Source organism: Hyperolius riggenbachi, chromosome 6 (genome assembly GCF_040937935.1).
Source record: "Hyperolius riggenbachi isolate aHypRig1 chromosome 6, aHypRig1.pri, whole genome shotgun sequence".
In the NCBI taxonomy this organism is placed as follows: domain Eukaryota; kingdom Metazoa; phylum Chordata; class Amphibia; order Anura; family Hyperoliidae; genus Hyperolius; species Hyperolius riggenbachi.
The window spans coordinates 50,437,741-50,456,656 of record NC_090651.1 but is presented as its reverse complement, the minus strand read 5'-3'; the positions used below and the strand labels follow the sequence as shown (position 1 = coordinate 50,456,656).

Below are 18,916 nucleotides of genomic sequence, written 5' to 3'. Positions count from 1 at the left end.
GACGTTCAAAGAAAGTGCTGCATGCTGTGCGTTATATGTGGTTTTAGCTGAGTTACACTGTTTGCACGTGCTTAGTAAGGGGAGAGTCTGCTATTCTTAGCCACATAGCTAATTAATATTCACTGCACTGTACGGTTGTCCAGATCATGAACAATTCGGATTTTTGATCTGGATCTTTTTTGTGAGTCGAATCATCCTGATCATCACAATGAAGGATTCGGTTCACAGTGGATGTCTGGAAGAAACAGGAACTGCAGCTTCTGTGCACAAGCACAATCTTCCTGCTGCATCTCTCCCTTCCCCATTAGCACCCTCAATGTGCCCTCATTCTCCTGCACCTCTCACTCTGCTGCACCCCTGCTTCCTGCTTCCCTAGTAAAATGATTTAAAGATTCGGATCTTTTCAATGATCCGATTCAAATCATCCGAATCATTGAAAAGATCCGGACTTCCCATCTACTGCTGAGCACCAAGAGCCGCATAACCCGGCTCAATCTGACGTCAACTTCAACACCACCATGCGTTGCGTTAGGGGCACGTTATGCGACCTTAACATCCCCTAAAACGCAACGTCTTGGTGTGAAAGAGGCCTAAAAGTCATTTGACATCAGAAAACACACAATATTCTGCACAAACAAGTTCAGTAGTCAAGTTCACTGACTGGTAAACATTCATGTGTAACACACATGTATTCTTAATTAAATGTATTACTACTAAACAAAGAATTTATTAAACACTGTACATTTACTTTTAAAATACACAATAACCCCCCTCAGACTGAAGAACTCCTCACAGCACTTACTTCCCGCTCTCTGCAGACAGGTACTCTTCCCACGTAATAGTGTTGGGTGGAGGAGGAGTCAGTGACTGTCTCCGTACAGGCTGAAAAAGTAAACAATAGGTTTAAAAAAAAAACAAAAAAAAACACAACAGGTTTTCACAGTTCATTCACTATATTGCAATTCTCATCAGCATCTTTCTGTGTCTTGTGTTCCTGAATATTAATTTCTGCAATACGGCAGTAGGTAGAAAAAACAACAACAAAGTGTTGTAAAAATAATACCTTTTAATGGCCAACTGATAAAGTTAAATTATACATGCAATACATTATGAAATGGAACCTGTACTTGAAGAAACATGGAAGCTGCATTTGATGTCGCTCTCTGTAGATAGGAAGAAATGGGGTAACCCCCCTCCACCAGCAGTGGAAACAAAAAATTGTGAAGAACAGTTGGTATAACAAAGGCGCAAGATGAGGATAAAATAGTTAAAAAAACGTTTAAAAAGGAAACAGTGGTGGACTTACCACAAATTGACTCAAAGGTCGATTTAAAGAGGAACTCCAGTGAAAATAACGTAATAAAGTGCTTAATTTTTACAATTATTATGTATAAATGATTTAGTCAGTGTTTGCCCATTGTAAAATCTTTCCTCTCCCTGATTTACATTGTGACATTTATCACATGGTGACATTTTTACTGCTGTCAGGTGAGATCAGTGGAAGGAGATGCTGCTTGCCTTTTTTAGCAGTTAAAAACCGCTGTAAACAGTAAAACAGCTGTTATTTCCCACAATGCAATGAGGTACTTAGACCGGAAACTCACTGTGGGAGGGGTTTCACCACAATATCAGCCATAGAGAGTCCCCTGATGGTCGGTCTGAGAAAAGGAAAAGATTTCTCATGGGAAAGGGGGCATCAGCTATTGACTAGGATGAAGTTCAATTCTTGGTCACAGTTGCTCTTTAAACTGAAAAAGTTTTGTTCAAGAAAACTCATATATTGCAACACTTTTCACGGGCAACATCCCGCTAAATCAGGCAGAACTGGGAGCTTATCTAAAGTCCAGCCAGATAGGAGCGTCTCACATGAAAGCAAAATGGAATGGTAAGTGAACAGTGTAGGGACTGTTTGTTAAATTTTAATTTTTTTGTCATAGTGCCCCTTTTAAGTCAGAACTCACTGGGTCATTCATCAGGACAAGTGCACAGAAAGAATTATCCAGCAACCCAGACTAAACCAATCGGATTTCAGCTGATAAATGAAACCGGGATGGACTACTGGGGAAAACCGCTAAACATCCAGGGAAGAGGGTCCGCTCGGCTGCGTCACCCAGTGCACTGGCAGAAAGATGGGTAAGGAGACCTTGGCCTCAATTCACTAAGCAGTTTAGACTAGTCTACAGATGGTTTTTAGTCTACTGATGATTTGGTGTAATGTTTTAGACCTGTTTTTAGACCTGGTCTAACATTCAGTAATTACACAATTCACAAAGGCAAACAAGGAGCAACCACGCCCACTTTTTCTGACAGATTAGACCAGCTGATTTCTGTGGGTAAAGTAATTCTGTGAGGTATTTTAGATGTGAGGATGGAACCTTTTGAATTAATGATGCAGGATTTTAATTGTATGCAGAGGAGAGCTCAACAGAGGAGAATAATGTCATTCATAACTAGTCGTTTGTGAATTGCGTCTTTTGATCATTTCCCCTGCTTTACCCACCTAATTACCAAATGGTTTTAGACCAGGTATAAAAACAGGTCTAAAACATTTGGTAATTGTGAATTCCCCTTTGATCCAACTAACTAAACCATCAGTAGACTAAATACCATCTGTAGACTAGTCTAAACTGCTTAGTGAATTGAGGCCAATAGCTCTTCTTTTTCAAATACCTCGAAGTTCTGCTCCATCAGGTTCCCGCCTTTACTCAGGCTCTCCATGATGGCTTTATTTCGGAGGATGTCCTCTTCACTCAGATGTTCTCTCCTTTTCCGGGACTCCAAGATCAGCCCGTTTACTAAATAAAAGTCTGCCAGAAAGTTGCCCACACGTTCCTGGAAGGATAAAGGATATAAAAAAAAAAAACAGTCATCAGGAGGTGCAGTTTCAGATTTTAAACTTTCAAAATCAAATGTTCCCGTCAATCAGTCCTCTAACAGGATACAGGAAAAAATAAATCTACATTTTGCAGCATAAAATCTACGGATCTATTAGGCTATGGTAGTGTCTGAACAACACCAGAGACAAGCATGCAGCTAATCTTGCCAGATCTGACCATGTCAGAAACACCTGATCTGCTGCATTAGCTTTTTCAGGGTCTATGGCTAAAAGTATTATAGGCAGAGGTTCAGCAGGACAGCCAAGCAACTGGTATTGTTTATAAGGCAATACATATGGCAGCCTCCATATCCCTTTCACGTCTCTGGAACACAAGGAGGCTTCTCCTTCTGGGCAGCATGGATCCAGACTGGAACCCACAGACTGCAATATTTACCTTCCTGATCCAGCGCAGGCACAGTACCATCTTCTGTCTCCTGCTCCTGTGCAAACAGCTGAGCCCGATCCAGTCTGCTCCACTACGCAGGGGTCTTGCACAGTAGTGTGGACCCAATCGTGCTCGGCTATTTCCACTGGAGGGAAAGATTGTACTGTGCCGGATACCGCCGCGTGCTGCAGGTACTACTGTGCCTGTGCGCATCCACCGACATAGTTGTTGGCAGATTTTCAGGGGGATCCAGTGCTGGATCGGTGCTGCACAGGAGGAAGGGGGAAGCCTCATAGGGTCCAGAGGTTTCCCCTCCTGAGGTAAATAGCTCCAGGGGCATTTTTTTTTAATGTATTACAGATTCTCTGTAAAGGAAACCAGAGATTAACACTTTGGCACAAATAAACATATCCCCGATAGACTGTACAAAATAATAGCTATACCTGGTATTTTCGTTTTTGGTGTTTTTTTGTTTTGTTTTTTGTTTACTAAAACTCCATGCAAAGCACAGTTTATCAGAAAAGCATATTATTTAGTGGGCTGTGTGCAAAATGAAATCACCATTTCTAAAAACCTCATAAAACAAACAGATAAAAAAAAAAAAAAAAAAAATCAATTTTCAATATGCCCTTACATTAGCAGCTCCTCCCATCTGTACTATACAGAACAGGAAAGCAGAGCAACAAGGGGGCAGGCTTGGGCTTGAAAAGACAGAGAAGATAGACTCAGCTATGATTCCTGAGCAAAGCCGGACTCGATGCTCAGTCAGGGATTTTATCAGGGCTGTTAACAAGCAGGCTGAGCAGTGAAGGATTAAACCGAGAGCAGGGTAGGTGGTTTCTCTAATGTTCCCACTGATATATATGGTAAAATACATGAGGGTGCTTCGTCTTTGGTTCACTTTAAAAACAAGCCTGAACAGAATTAGGACAACAGCTGTGCACAAAGTGACCATACAATAACTTGCATACCGTTTTATCTTCCCTGAATAGCCAGCCAGTTTGGGCACGTGTAAACGAGATGGATTTTGTGGACAGGGTTGCTGAGTATATGTCGCTACTCATTAAAATATCCACCTCCTCTTCTGTTTCCATTTCTGATTCCTGGAATGGAGACCATAACACGACAGGTCATGCTCCACATACATAATACACAGGCTCATATTGTCAGCGTACAAAACACAATAGACAAGACATTAAGTTTATGCAAGGGCATTATTACCAGCCTGACTGAAGATAACAGTGTAAAGGGCACAAAGCTAACTCACATACACAACACCGGCCCTAGACTTTTTGCCGCCTGAGGCAATTTTCAAAGAAATCGCCGCCCCCCCCCCCCCCCCCCCAAGCCGTGGGTGTGGGGGGGCCGCCCGAGCTGGAGGGGATAGCGGGAAGGAAGGGGGTATTGGGCCTAGCGGCGGGGAGGGGGGCAGGACCACCCCCTCCCTCGCCTGGGTCCCCCGTCCTCCGCTCCCCTCCAGCTTTAAAAAGTTCCGTGCTGGCTGCAGCTATGTGTAAGAGGCAACGGGCGGGGATCACTCACCTCTTCCTCGTTCCAGGCCAGCCTGCGCTCCACTGACGTCACTTCCTGCTACGCCGCAGCAAGTGACGTCAGTGGAGCGCACGCTGGAACGAGGAAGAGGTGAGTGATCTCCGCCCGTTGCCTCTTACACATAGCTGCAGCCAGCACAGCACGGAACTTTTTAAAGCTGGAGGGGAGCGGAGGACGGGGGACCCAGGCGAGGGAAGGGGGGTCCGACCTAGGCCCAATACAACCTTCCTGCGCCTGCCCGCTATCCCCTCCAGCTCGGGTGGCCCCCCCCACACCCTCGGACGGGCGGGTGCCGCCCCCCCAGAAGTGCCGCCTGAGGCAAAAGTTTCACCTTGCCTCATGGGCGGGCCGGCCCTGCACATACATTACACAAAAGACGCAGTTCAGCACAGCACAATGCAGCCTACATTCTGACACGCCTCCCATCATCTCCCATAATGCATTGTGCACATCTAATTTATAGACAAAAAAATGCATGCATTGCATCAGAGGTCTAGACTTTGCTGGCACGGCTACTGTTGCTGTACAGTTAGGAAGTATGGCTAAACTTTAAAGTCAAACTACAGTAAAAATGTTTCGTTTTGCATAGCGTTTAACATGGTTAGAGATCCTCTATAGTTTTTACAACTATATGTGTTCCAATCCAATCCACCACTTCCTATCCAACAGAGGAAATTGCTTTTTATATTATAACGGCTGTCCCAGGACAGTCAGAAATCACATTGAATAGAAGCCGAGGCGGTTTGTGGAAGGGCAGATGGTACACAGAGTCATGTTCTCTGCCTCATGACCCGCCTTTGGGTCCCCTCACCGCCACGCTATAGCCCCCTGAGATTAGTGACAATATTTGTCGCTATCTCTGAGGTAAACGTGTAAGAGGGATACCCCGTTTAAAACGCCCGCCAAGGGCGTTCCTGCAGGGTTCCCAGAGCTGCCATTGGGCGTCTCTCTCTCCCTGGCTGCGCCCCCTGCCGCTCCCCCACCTCCCTGCACGCTGTGAATGAGAGACATCTCTCTCATTGCAGCATCGTGACCCAGAGGTCATGAAAGTGAAAGACACATGTTACTTACCGGTAACGTCTTTTCCGGGAGTCGGAAGGACAGCACCCATATGAGATAAATTCCCTCCAGATACTATTGGACAGGAGAAGGTTAAAAATTAGCATACCCTGCAGCAGCATACATATATATATATCCCCAACTCGAACTCACATTCAGTAACAATAAAGATGAACACAAATTAATGCTCAAAAACTCAAATTTTATTTTAATATATATGTACATATACCAATCAGGGTGGGTAGTCCGGGTGCTGTCCTTCCGACTCCCGGAAAAGACGTTACCGGTAAGTAACATGTGTCTTTCCCAGGGTCGTCTCCAGGACAGCACCCATATGAGACTACCAAGATTACACATATGTAACACATATATCCTAGGGTGGGACAGCTGCCTGCAAGACTCTTCTTTCGAAGATTAAATCTCTACTGGAGTCAAAGTTCAGTTTATAATGTTTTACGAATGTATTCTTATTTGACCATGCTGCGGCCCTACAGATCTGTTCTACAGAAACTCCTGCTTTCTCTGCCCAGGAGGTAGACACAGCACGTGTAGAAAGTGCCCTGACTAACTGTGGTACTTCCTTTCCCTGAAGCTGATAGGCCATAGTAATTGTCTGCTTTATCCATCTGGCGATGGATGCCTTGGACGCTTGCTTTCCCCTATTAATACCAGAAAATTATACCAGCATTGGTTGTGTCTTTCTCCATGATTTCGTTGTTTCCAGGTACTGAATTACACATCTCCTGACATCAAGACAATGAAAATGTTTCTCCTTCTCATTAGAAGGGTCCTGACAGAAAGAAGGGAGGAAAATTTCCTGCGACCTATGAAAACCTGTACAAACCTTAGGTAAGAAAGCAGAATCTAATTTCAGTGTGATCTTATCTTCTGATATAATACAGTATGGTTCTGCTATAGAAAAAAAAAAAAAACTTGGATCTCTCCCACTCTCCTAGCTGTTGCAATTGCAAGTAAAAAAGCAGTTTTTAGGGTTAACAACTTTTCAGCAATCTCCTGTATAGGCTCAAAAGGTGGGTTCATGAGAGCCTGAAGTACTAAGTTCAGGTCCCAAGGAGGCACATGTGATTTAAATACGGGCTTTATTCTAGACATGGCTCTAAAAAATCTAACAAAAAATTCATTTTCTGCCAATCTCCTTTGTAGAAAGACACTTAAGGCCGCTGTCTGCACCTTTAATGTACTGATACTGAGTCCTTTTCCCAGTCCTGCCTGTAAAAACTCTAATGGAGTATATTCCTGTTTTGAATCCATCTTGTTTTCATCGCACCAATGAAGATAGGTTCTCCATGCTTTCAAGTAGATCTTTCGAGTGACCATCTTCCTACTTTGTAGTAGAGTATTGGATAATTTCCCGGAAAAACCTTTCCTCCTTAAAAGCTTTAATTCATCCTCCAGGCTGACAGATGCAACATCTCCAGTTGCGGATGCATTATTGGACCCTGATGTAACAAATCCTGACGTAGGGGTAACCTTACTGGTTCCTGTACTGCCCCTAACAGAGAAAACCAAGCTCTTTTTGGCCAGAAAGGTATTATTAGTATGCCTGATGCTTTCTCCCTGTAAATCTTGTTGAGGATTTTTGGAATCAACCTGAACAGCGGAAAAGCATAAATCAGATGATCCCTCCAGCTCAGGGCAAATGCATCCACTGCGATCGGATTGTCGGTGGGACAGAGGGAACAAAATTTGTGACATTTTGTATTCTTCCTGGTCGTAAATAAGTCTATTGTCGGAGTCCCCCATTTGCGTGTCAGACTCTGGAAGACCTCCTCGTTTAGTATCCAATCGTCTTGACTCAGTTGTGACCGGCTGAGGTAATCTGCAACGACATTTAAGGTTCCCTTTAGGTGTACTGCCATCAATGACGCTAGATTCATCTCTGCCCACTGAAGGATCCTGCTCCCAGGAGCTGGCGTCTGTGGTTATCATCCTTTGGTATGGCAAGTCCCATAGTCAGCCCTCCCTTAGGTGAGATGGCTCCAACCACCAATGAAGTGACCTCTTGACAGTGCGGTATTAGTACCCTCTTGTCTAATGCATTCTGTTTCCTGTTCCAAGATTGTAAAATCCATAGTTGAAGTTGTCTTGAATGCATCTGGCCCCATAGGACCGCCGGGAATGAGGATGTCATAAGACCGAGCAGAGACATGGTTTTTCTTAGAGTGATGGTAGTTGAATCCTGAAAAGAAACAACATTCATTAATAAAAGTTCTCTCTTTTGTGCAGGGAGATAAACTCTTTGATTAACAGTATCTATCTGAAAATCCAGGAAAATCATAATCTGAGATGGAGTAAGGGATGATTTTTTTTTCCCAATTGATTAACCACCCCACAGATTCAAGAACCAGTCTGAAGTTCCCTTGCGGCTTTTTAACCAGGAACACTGGGGAGTAAAAGCCCTGTCCTCTTTGACATCCTGGAACTTCTCTTATTACCTGCTTTTCCCAAAGATCTGACACTGCACTTTGTAAGGCTAAACTCTGTTCTGTTATGATGGGGGGAGGGGTTACCAGAAATCTTGTGCTTGGTCTCTCCACAAATTCCAGTCTGTAACCCTCTAGAATAATTGTTCTTATCCAAAAATTGTTGGTCAACGTATACCAGTTCTCTATGAAGTGAGCCAGTCTGCCCCCTACTGGAATCCTGGTGTCATTTTTTTTTTTTTTTTTTTTTAGGCACATTGGCTGGAGAGAAGGTAAATGAGGATTTTCCTTTCTGATCCTATTGTGCTCTCCAGTTTATTCTAAGCCCTGGCCTAGTCTCTGACACCTGCTTTCTTGAACCTCGAAAGGAATGTCTAAACCTGAAAGTTTTCTTTTTATTTGGAAAGTTCTTCTTAAAGTCTGCTGATCTCTCTAACCAAATAACAAATTACCTTCACATGGAAACCCACACAGTTTTATCTTGGAGGAAACATCACCTTCCCAGGGTCTCACCCATATTCCTCTTCTTGCTGAATTGGATAAAGCAGAAGCTCTTGCAGTTAGTCTCACAGTCTCATCTGCTGCATCTGTAAGATAATCTACTACATGGAACAGATTAGGAAAAGATTTGAGTATAACATCTCTAGGCGAACCTTCTGCGATATGCATCTCTAATTGTTGTAACCATATTTTTAAACGACCTTGAAAAGGCCGTACTAGCCACTGCGGGTTTGAAAATCAGAGTAGTTGTTTCCCAATTTCTCCTTAATAGATTATCAACCCTTTTATCTAGGGGATCCTTCAGTACCCCAAAGTCCTCTGGTTTAAAGGGGTATTTCCTATTCATAGACTTAGGCCAAAAAGCTCTCTTTCCTGGGTTTTGCCATTCCTTATCAATTAATTCTTTTAAGGTAGAATGAACCGGGATAAAACTTTTTTGATTATCTATCAGACTTTTATACATCCTGTCTAACGTGGAAAGATCCTTTTCCTCTTCCTTAATATCCATAGTAGCAAACATTGCACTTAACAATTGATCCATATTATCCATAGAAAAAACAAATCTCTATCCCTTCTTGATTCCTGTGGTTTAGCACTCATTTCCTTCAGTGATGAAATTTCACCCTCTGAATGCTCTGAGTCTGAATTCCACTTCCTCTTTTGCCCCTGCTGAGATTCACCAACAGACATTAATGTTTTGGGAGAGGAAGGAATCACATTAGGTAATGATTCAGGTACTGCTGAAGAGGTAGACGGGGCAGACTCCTTGTAGGATTGGAAGGTAGCCTTTATCTCTGACTTCATCCATCCCATAACATCTTTAAACATATTTGGGGTTTCCTCTTTAACCACCTTCTGAGTGCAGGAATTGCATAAACTCTTTCCTGATGCAGTTGAAATCTTTGCTGCACACAAAGCACATTTCTTTTCTTTACGCTTTTGCTCAGCTTTTGGCAATTGCGCTGAAGAATGGCTTGATTCAGCTCTTGTTTCCTTTACTTTAACCGGCTTGTCAGCCTTATCCAGTCTGGGCTACAAGCAAGAAAAAGAAAGGACTAACTTACTATCTATAATATCAGAGACCAGAAGCAATAAAGCCCACACTGTGGGATTACATACCAAACCAGCACTGGAGCTCTGCTCAGCAGATCCCTGCGGAGATACGTCTGATCCTTCCATAGTAATTGAGTATAATGGGAAGAACAGACCGAGTTGCTTTAAATGTCTGCCTGGTTCCACCCATAAGGGCTTCCCCCCCGCAATCACAACCATGCACATAAGTTCCCTCCTGACCCTTTAGCCTGGACTTACTTAGCCGCCAGCAATGAAAGGGTTAATTTCTGGACGGCGCTCAGCATCCTGCCGCTTACCGCTGCATGCCGCCCCCACGCCAGTCCAGCTTCCGCTCTGCTTCCTAGAGGGGCGTGCCCAGACTTCCTCCCGGTCACCTGACCCGGATGAGCCAATCCGACCTCTGCAACGCCGACCACTGCGCGCGCACTGCACGCACAGAATCTCGCCCCATAAGTCTCAGCGTCTTCCTGAGGTCTGTAATTCCGGAGCCGGCGTCCTCTCCCCACATCAATCCCGACTGGCTGGTGTGTACACGGGGGGAACAGCCGCTCAGAGCCTGCCAACTGACATGGACTCTCCTGATCGATCCTCCTCCTTCCGTGGACAGGAATTAAACTGAATGTGAGTTCGAGTTGGGGATATATATATATGTATGCTGCTGCAGGGTATGCTAATTTTTAACCTTCTCCTGTCCAATAGTATCTGGAGGGAATTTATCTCATATGGGTGCTGTCCTGGAGACGACCCTGGGAAAGTGGGCCATTGCAGCCCACAGGAGCGGCGGTTTGTGCGGCTACCTGATCCGCTCAGCCCTGTGGATCAGGTAGCCTACGTTTCTTTTAAATCTATGAGCCCACCTGAGGCTCTCTTTAAAGCGGAACCAACAAACTCAGCACACAATGAAAAGTCTATTTCACATATAGCTGCTGAAGAAACTCACTGCTCTGTTTCTTACCCAGATCAAAGTGTTCTTATCAAATCAGTTAGCAGCTGTAAACAGACTGCAGGAGCAGCACCTCAGCTCACTTCCCATATAGCAAACACTGAGGGCCCTTCAAGGGACCCTGACCTCAAAAAATAAACGAAATTGGTACTCACCTGGGGCTTTCTGCAGCCCACCGTAGGTCAGGCGGTTCCTCGGCGTCCTCCTGGCTCTTCACCCGGTCCCTCCGTCACATACCGCATCGGGGACACCTGCGCCGGGTGTCGGGCTCCCACTTCCTGAACCGGGATGCTCTTCGTCATTACGTCGGCCGGCGTAACAGTACTGCGCATGCGCAGTTAAATTACGCATGCGCAGTACTGTCAAGCCGGCCACCGTGATGACGTGCAGTGGCTGGCGTAATGAAGAGCGTCCCAGTTCAGGAAGTGGGAGCCCGACACCCGGCCCGGGTGTTGGCGGTGTGTTATGCGGCGGAGGGACTAGGAGAGGAGCCAGGAGGACACCGGGGGACCTCCTGACCTACAGTGGGGTGCAGAAAGCCCCAGATAAGTACCAATTTTGTTTATATTTAGAGCTCGGAGTGCTCCTTACAAAGTGAAAACAAGTTCCACACTTTAGATTTTTTAGGATTTCCATAAATTGTAATAAAGAAATGTTTATGTCCATAAAGGTCATCATTCGGTGGCTAATCTTTTAGAGCAGAGAGGAAATTCCGAGTTTAGTTCCACTTAAAAGTCGTCAAGGACAGGAAATGAGGGAAAATATTGTTCGTGACAGCAATAAAACCCCCAAAACACTCAAACCCATGTCCACGCCGCCCATTAAATTTATTTTTTTTCCTTTTCATTTCCAAGAAGTTTACTACCCCAAATATTGGATGCGTCATTTAGACAAAGAATATGTGGACAGCATACAGTTTACTAAGGGTATATAGACAGTAGGCTAGGTCCACACTTGACCGTTCAGGATCGGATCCGTTATAAGCTTTGTTTTCTTTTCCCCGTTTTTTCCAAAAATGATTTTTTGCAACATACGTTTTCAGTCCGTGGAAATGTATGCCCAACCGTGGGGGTGCCATGCAGGAGGGGGTAGTAGCCAGGACGGGGGTGACAGACAGCGGGAAGGGGCGAGGTCGCCCCCCTGTCCCCGCTCCTCCTCCAGTTACTTGCGCAAAACCTAATGTATAGCGGCAGCGAGATTACCTTCTTCCTCCGCTCGCCACGTCACTTCCTGCAATGTCGCCCTCCGAAATACAGAGGGCCACATTGTAGGAAGTGACGCAGTGAGTGGAGGAAGAAGGCAAAAAAGAAAATAAGCTCCCCGCTTGCTGCCGCTATAAATTAGGTTTTGCGCAAGTTGCTGGAGGAGGAGCGGGGATAGGGGACCCAGGTGTGGGACGAGCCCTCTTCCCGCTGTCACCCTCATCCTGGCTGCTACCCCCTCCCCACCCACAGGCTGTGACACAGAAATGGATCTGTTTCTGTGTCTAAAACTGCCTGTGTAGAGGGGGATCAGTTTTCCTATTCCCCTTCACTACCCCTCCGTGTATCAGGATCCATGTGCGGTGCAGGAAAATGCTGCAAATCCGGACTGTCCGTTCAGGTTTTTAAAACTGATCTCCCTAAATGCAGAAGGATCATGTTTGTTTTTTCTTAAAGTGAAGGATGCTATTTTTAACATTGGTATCCGTGGCTCCGTTTTTGATCCGGGCCAAAAAACAGAGCTACGGATAAGTTTTTAAAACAAGCATGAACCTACTCTAACAGAAATAGAAAAACACACAAGTATAATTTTCCTGTGCTGGACTCACCTCGTGGTGTATTCTCTGGTAAACTTTCTGTTCATTGTCTAAAACTACAAAAGATTCAGAAGGGGGAGCATCACCGTTGAAGATGAAGCTGAGGTCCCCTCGTTGGCACTTCATGTCGGTGAAGTCTATGAGAGTAGTGTCAAGCCTGAGGGAGGAAACAGAAGGGGGAGTCACTCAACCAATCACAAACTGCACCAGCTGCTCAAACTTTAAAGATTTGGATCCAATTCCATAACTTGCTGGTTGTCCATAAAGTACAACTATCAAAGTTAAAGTGGATCCGAGGTGAACTTTTACACATTGCATAATTGTATTCCTTTCCTATTGTTTATAGGGCATTCATCAAGCCAAATACTTTTTTGTTTTAATACTCTGATTCCCTATAAACTAAAAAAGCCACACCCACAGATTTTCAGAGAGCCTTGACAGTAGCAAGGGCTCATGGGAGCTCAGTCTGGGCAGGAGGAGGGGGAGGTGTTACTAGCCAGAGATATCAGAGGCGGAGGGGAGGAGGGAGGATTAGTGTTTTTTTTTTCACAGTCTGAGTGCTGATGGTGCAGATAAGCTTGCCTCTGTGTAATGTTTACTAACAACATGGCTGCTGTGATTGTATCACAGGAAGAAATAATCATATTCTGTTAAAGCGGTTTGTGGCTAGATTTGCTGTGTAAACCATCTAAACTTTAGATAAGATATATAGACAAGTTACTTGTTATAGTTAGTTTTTCATCTCGGATCCGCTTTAACTAAAATTCTAATTTCTCTCTCTCTCAAAAAAAAAAAAAAAAAAAAAGGACAAAAATAAGAGAAAATGTGCACATAAAAGTATTCCTTCTGGGAGTGAGGAGTAGAAAACACGGACACCCACCTGATATTAATACCTTGTTTATAGATCTTGCATGCATCAGAAGGCAGGATACGGGACAGTAAAGGCACTGAACAGGAAGACAAGACGGCCATTAACCATTATGAAATACACTCGCGATATTTGCAAAGCCTAAACAGCCAGCATATACCGCTTATCAGAATAAGAATAATTTTTATTTGGCCAAATAAGTTTGCACTTGCAAGGAATAGGACTTGGCAGTTTATTAACGGACGCAGACAATAGGATACCCAGACAGACAGTTTAGATATTACAAATGAAAGACAGTATAGGACTTAAAGTTCAACTATAGCAAAAAAGTAAGCAATTACCGACAGAACCGAAAGGTTTTCGGCCAGTCCATCTCCTCATGGGGGATTATCAGGGTTTTCTTTGTTTTCAACAGCATTTCCTGAACAGATTTTAACTGCCTACTTTTTTCGATAGTGGTCCTTTAAAGAGAAACCGTGACCAAGAATTGAACTTCATCCCAATCAGTAGCTGATACTCCCTTTCCCATGAGAAATCTTTTCCTTTTCTCAAACTGATCATCAGGGGGCTCTGTATGGCTGATATTGTGGTGAAACCCCTTAGGCCCTGTTCACATTAGTAAACGTGGACGGCTGTGCGCTCATGATGCAACGCATACGAACGCACGCCATCCGCGTTTGTATGCGCTGCGTATCCCATTCACTAAAGTGAATGGGTCAGCCACGCGTTTCTGGAAAAAATGCGTGCAGTATGCGTTCCTGGACCACACTGGTCCGGAACGCATGCAGTGTGAACATCAGACAGTGCAGTCTATGCACCGTCTGATGTTGTGTGTGTCGGCCTCCTGCACGCGTTCCCGAAACGCAGATGGAAACGCGTGCAGTGTGAACGGGGCCTTACAGTGTGATGGTCCTGACAGTTTCCTGTCTGTGAACCTCATTGTATTGTAGGAAATGGCTGTTTACAGCCGTTTCCAACTGCCACAAAAGCAAGCAGCATCTTCTCCCGCTGACATCACCTGCCAGCAGTAAAAAAAAAAAAAAAAATGTCACCGTGTGATAAATGCCAGAACGTAAATCAGGGAGAGGAAAGATTTTACAATGGGCAAACACTGACCAAATTATTTATACATAATTATTGTAAATATGAAGCACTTTAATACATTATTTTCACTGTAGTTCCTGTTTAACCACTTCAGCCTACAGTGTTCATCTTATGCATCCGAGCAACTTTCACCTCCCGTTCGCCAATAACTTTATCACTACTTATCACAATTAATTGATCTCTATCTTCTTTTTTCCACCACTAATTAGGCTTTCTTTGGGTGGTACATTTTGCTAAGAATTATTTTTTTCTAAATCCGTTTTAACAGGAAGATTAAAAAAGAAATGGAAAAAATTTATTAGATCTCAGTTTTTGGCCATTATAGTTTAAAATGAATACATGCTACCGTAATTAAAACTCATTTTATTTGCCCATTTGTCCCGGTTATTTCGCCGTTTAGATGATATCCCTATTACAATTTATGGCACCGATATTTTATTTAGCAATAAAGGTGCATTTTTTCAATTTGCTAATTTTAAATGTAATATAATAGAAGTATTTAATAAAAAATGTATGTGGGTGTAGTTTACTATTTGGCCACAAGATGACCACAGTCAAAAAAGTCCTGGAAGCGTACGATCACGCTTCCAGGAACTAGAAAGACGGAAACTTTTTTTTTTTGCAGTAAGACCGCAGCCTCTGATAAGAGGCCGTCTGTTTTTCTGCGGGGGACTTATGCTGGGCATACACGGCAACTTGTATCCTTATCAATCGAGCCACTGATGGCTCGATTGATAATATCCAAAAGGTCCGATGACCTGCCGGATAGATTCCCTGCTCGATCCCGAGCGGGACTCAATCTGCGGGGACGCGGCGGGAGTCGATCCAGCGGCTAAGCGGCCGCCGGATCGACCAGTGTATGCCCAGCATAAAATTGGTGAATGGGAACTGATCGGGGGGCTAACGGCAGGCAGCGTGAGCGCGCCTCAGGCAGCAGGAGCTGCACAGTCTATCTGGACGGATAGACTTAAGTGGCCTAGATAGACTTAAGTGATTAAAGGGAACCCGAGCGAATCTTGAGTATCAAAAAAAAAAAAAAAATTAGAAACATGTACCAAAGAAGAGGGAAGCCCCTGGATGCTGTAGAGGCTTCCCATCTTCTCTATTATTGTGTATATAGCACCGACATCTTCCGCAGCGCTGTACAGAGTATAGATAGTCTTGTCACTAACTGTCCCTTCGGAGGCGCTCAAAATCTGATCTCTACCCTAGTCATATGTCTATCAATAAAACAGAGCACCTGCCCAATATAACCATACATCCTTAGAAAAGGGGAAATTAAAATCGGATATTTGCTTACACTTGCTTCACTATGCATTAGAGGCCTCATTGAATGTGCATGTAATGATTTCAGCTCTGGTACTAAACGTGAAGTCCTATCACATACGCTCTGAAATGTAAAGGTTTCAAACTCTTATATACAGGGTATTGGGAAAGAAACAGTGTGTGAGGCATTAAAAACGTCAACTCCCATCACCTCGCTAGTCAGCCTCGGCCTAAATAAAGTTTCTCTACCTCTGGGTGTTTCAAGTCCTACTCCATAGAGCCAAATTAATCCATGCCATGCACTAATGAGGATCAAACAATCCGAAACAGTCGGTATGCATGTTAGATGATTATGGCTCTATACTAATTACAAGCTGATACATCATTGCATTCCAGCAGATCTGAAGGGGTGTTTAGCTTCTAAGGGTAACAATGGTTGATTTGCATATATTCAGCAGTGATGCACTGGGAGACATCTCAAGCTCACTCCAACCTGAATTATCGCAAATACTTTCTACTTTAAGAAAGCAAACTTGTTTTCTAAACCACAAAAAAAAAAAAATTTGTGTGGCCAAGAACAGTGTACAATACATTTTTTTATTAGCAAATAAAGGTATGTATCAAAAATACATGCACAAGGTGATTAACCCTTTAGCAGCCAATTTATTTAGAGACTTGCAAGTGCTCCAGGCCAAATTATTTTAGCACTTTTTTTATTTCTTATTTTTTTGTTACATTTCCCTGCTTCTAATTAATACTGCTGTAATGTGTATTTATGGCCACTTGTCACTAGTGTGAGGGGGAAGTGTGAGAAAATAGAGGAATTCTTCTTTCAGTGTCTATTTTCTAGTAGAAGAGAGAGAGCAAAACATTCCACGAATTTACAGCACAACGAGTTCTTCCAACTGAGAACCAAAAGCAATGCACTCATCTTAAACAAGATACCTACTGAAGTTGTTAATGGGCTAAAATTTCGACAACGCTGTTAGCATAACTGACCGCACTACAACCACTCATACATCACATGCTCACTCTGTAGATATGGTAGGGGTACCCTGCGAAACAAAGCAGATACCAGCCCACTTTAGGATGAAACTAAACTTACCCCAACTTTGAAAATCCCAATGAAGTTCCAGGTAGAAGTCTCCCAGCTGCAAACAAAGGAAAACACAGAAAAGGTGTGATACAGACATTGCAATATCACAGAAGCAGACAATCAATAAGAGCAGCATAACTGGCATAACACCCAGATCACCTCTTTATCACTCTTTGGTGGGGTAAGACACAGGACTGCTACCATCCTCTAGTTTTTAATTTTAATAGATTAGGCAAATAAATTCAATAAAACATTACATCTATTAAATCGATCAAATATTGATTAGGATAGGCCATGCTTTATTGATCCAACATGGTGGAAATGTTGCATGATAGACAATTGCATAGCTTCGTAATGCATAATGCAGTACAGAGCTAGCGGCAGTAGCAGCATGACTGATGTCAGTTCAGACTCCACTGATAAATGGACTGCACTGGCACAGGGGACAAGAGAGCTACAGCCTTCAGCCAGATCACAATGGCGGTTAAACATACATACAAGAAAAGAGGGGCTATGCTCATCCTGCTCAGGGATCAAGATTTTAAATGGAATAGCAGGTGCTGTCCCCTGTGCCAGTGCAGCCTATTTATCGAATGGTGCATGTAGTGCAGTTTGTTGCTCCCGGGAAATCTTAGACTGATTTGAGTGCATGCATGCGTTCCCTAGAATTGTTGCACCTGACAGTGCCTCACCAGGAATCCCAGGTTATGAGCATAAAATGTTTGCTTGTGTGACGATAGGTATAGGTAGAGTAGGAACCCTTACCATTAACAGGGAGACCTCATCGCTGGTGTAAGGTTCTAGTACACAATGCTATTGCATGCAATCCATTTCAGAAGCAAACATCCCCTTTCTTCAATTGCATAACTTTGCAACCTAGTTTTTAATGCTACTAGTGTTCCAGCTTGCTGTGAAGTGTCATGAATGCAGATGGTTAATGACTGTAAGCTGCAAACTTAAACGGGAAGCTTTTTTTTATAGGCACTGGTATAAGTCATTGCAGTTTTTATACAAAACTGGAATGTCACTTTAAAGGTTATAAAGCTCTTTTGACCTAAATTTTAACCCAAGCAGGGTGGACTTGTGATTTTTACCTAGATTACATTGTTTTGGGACAAAAGCAAGTAGGATAACTGCATTGGCAGTACAGAGTAGAGTGAACAAGCTTTAATGGAATGTTAGGCCAGACTGTAGTTTTGCTTTAAGTGGTTTCTGAGTCACACACACCTGCCATATGTACGTAGCCAGAGATCATAAACAATTTCAGTACATACTCCTGGCTAGACCAGTGATTCAGTGAGTAACTGATGCTACGTACACACATGCGACAACTATCGTTCGTTGAGAACGACGAACGAACTTTTAATTGATGAAAGAACGACCTAAGTAAAGTTAGTTTTAAAAGGTGTGTAACGATCTGATCATTAGAACGAACGTTACATCACGTAAAGCAACTATTGCGCCTGCGCATAAAAATGAGAAGTTTCAGGGAGAAATAGTGTCAAGCCTAGTACGAACGACCGTTTCCAACGATGTACTACTTTTGCAAACGATCGTCGTTGGTTAAAATCCGCCGAGAAAGAACTTTCTTTTGTAGCGATTTGGCTCGTTCGTCGTTTGCCTTAAAGGGAAGGTCCAAGCAAAAAAAAAAAATGAGTTTCACTTACCTGGGGCTTCTACCAGCCCCATGTAGCCATCCTGTGCCCTCGTAGTCACTCACTGCTGCTCCAGTCCCCCGCTGGCAGCTTTCTGACCTCGGAGGTCAGGGCCGCATTGCATACATTTTTACGCATTCCAGCTAGTGCAGGAACAAAAATGTATGCGTTGCACCACTAACGCGTAAAAATGTGTGTGTTAATGTTCCTGCACTAGCGGGAATGCGTAAAAATGTACGCAATGCGGCCCTGACCTCCGAGGTCAGAAAGCTGCCAGCGGGGGACTGGAGCAGC

The 18,916-nt window shown here is 43.8% G+C and overlaps 1 protein-coding gene across 1 annotated transcript in view; it reads right to left on the bottom strand.

Annotated features, from left to right (window-relative positions):
- ANKRD13C (ankyrin repeat domain 13C) overlaps window positions 1–18,916 on the bottom strand; it is a 76,351-nt gene that overhangs the window by 9,596 nt on the left and 47,839 nt on the right. The window contains exons 5-10 of the mRNA XM_068239232.1: window positions 16,977–17,022; window positions 13,514–13,580; window positions 12,646–12,790; window positions 4,235–4,366; window positions 2,671–2,832; window positions 803–882 (exon numbers count right to left, since the gene is read on the bottom strand). Coding sequence (XP_068095333.1) covers window positions 803–882; window positions 2,671–2,832; window positions 4,235–4,366; window positions 12,646–12,790; window positions 13,514–13,580; window positions 16,977–17,022 — 632 coding nt within the window. The remainder of the gene's footprint in view (window positions 1–802; window positions 883–2,670; window positions 2,833–4,234; window positions 4,367–12,645; window positions 12,791–13,513; window positions 13,581–16,976; window positions 17,023–18,916) is intronic.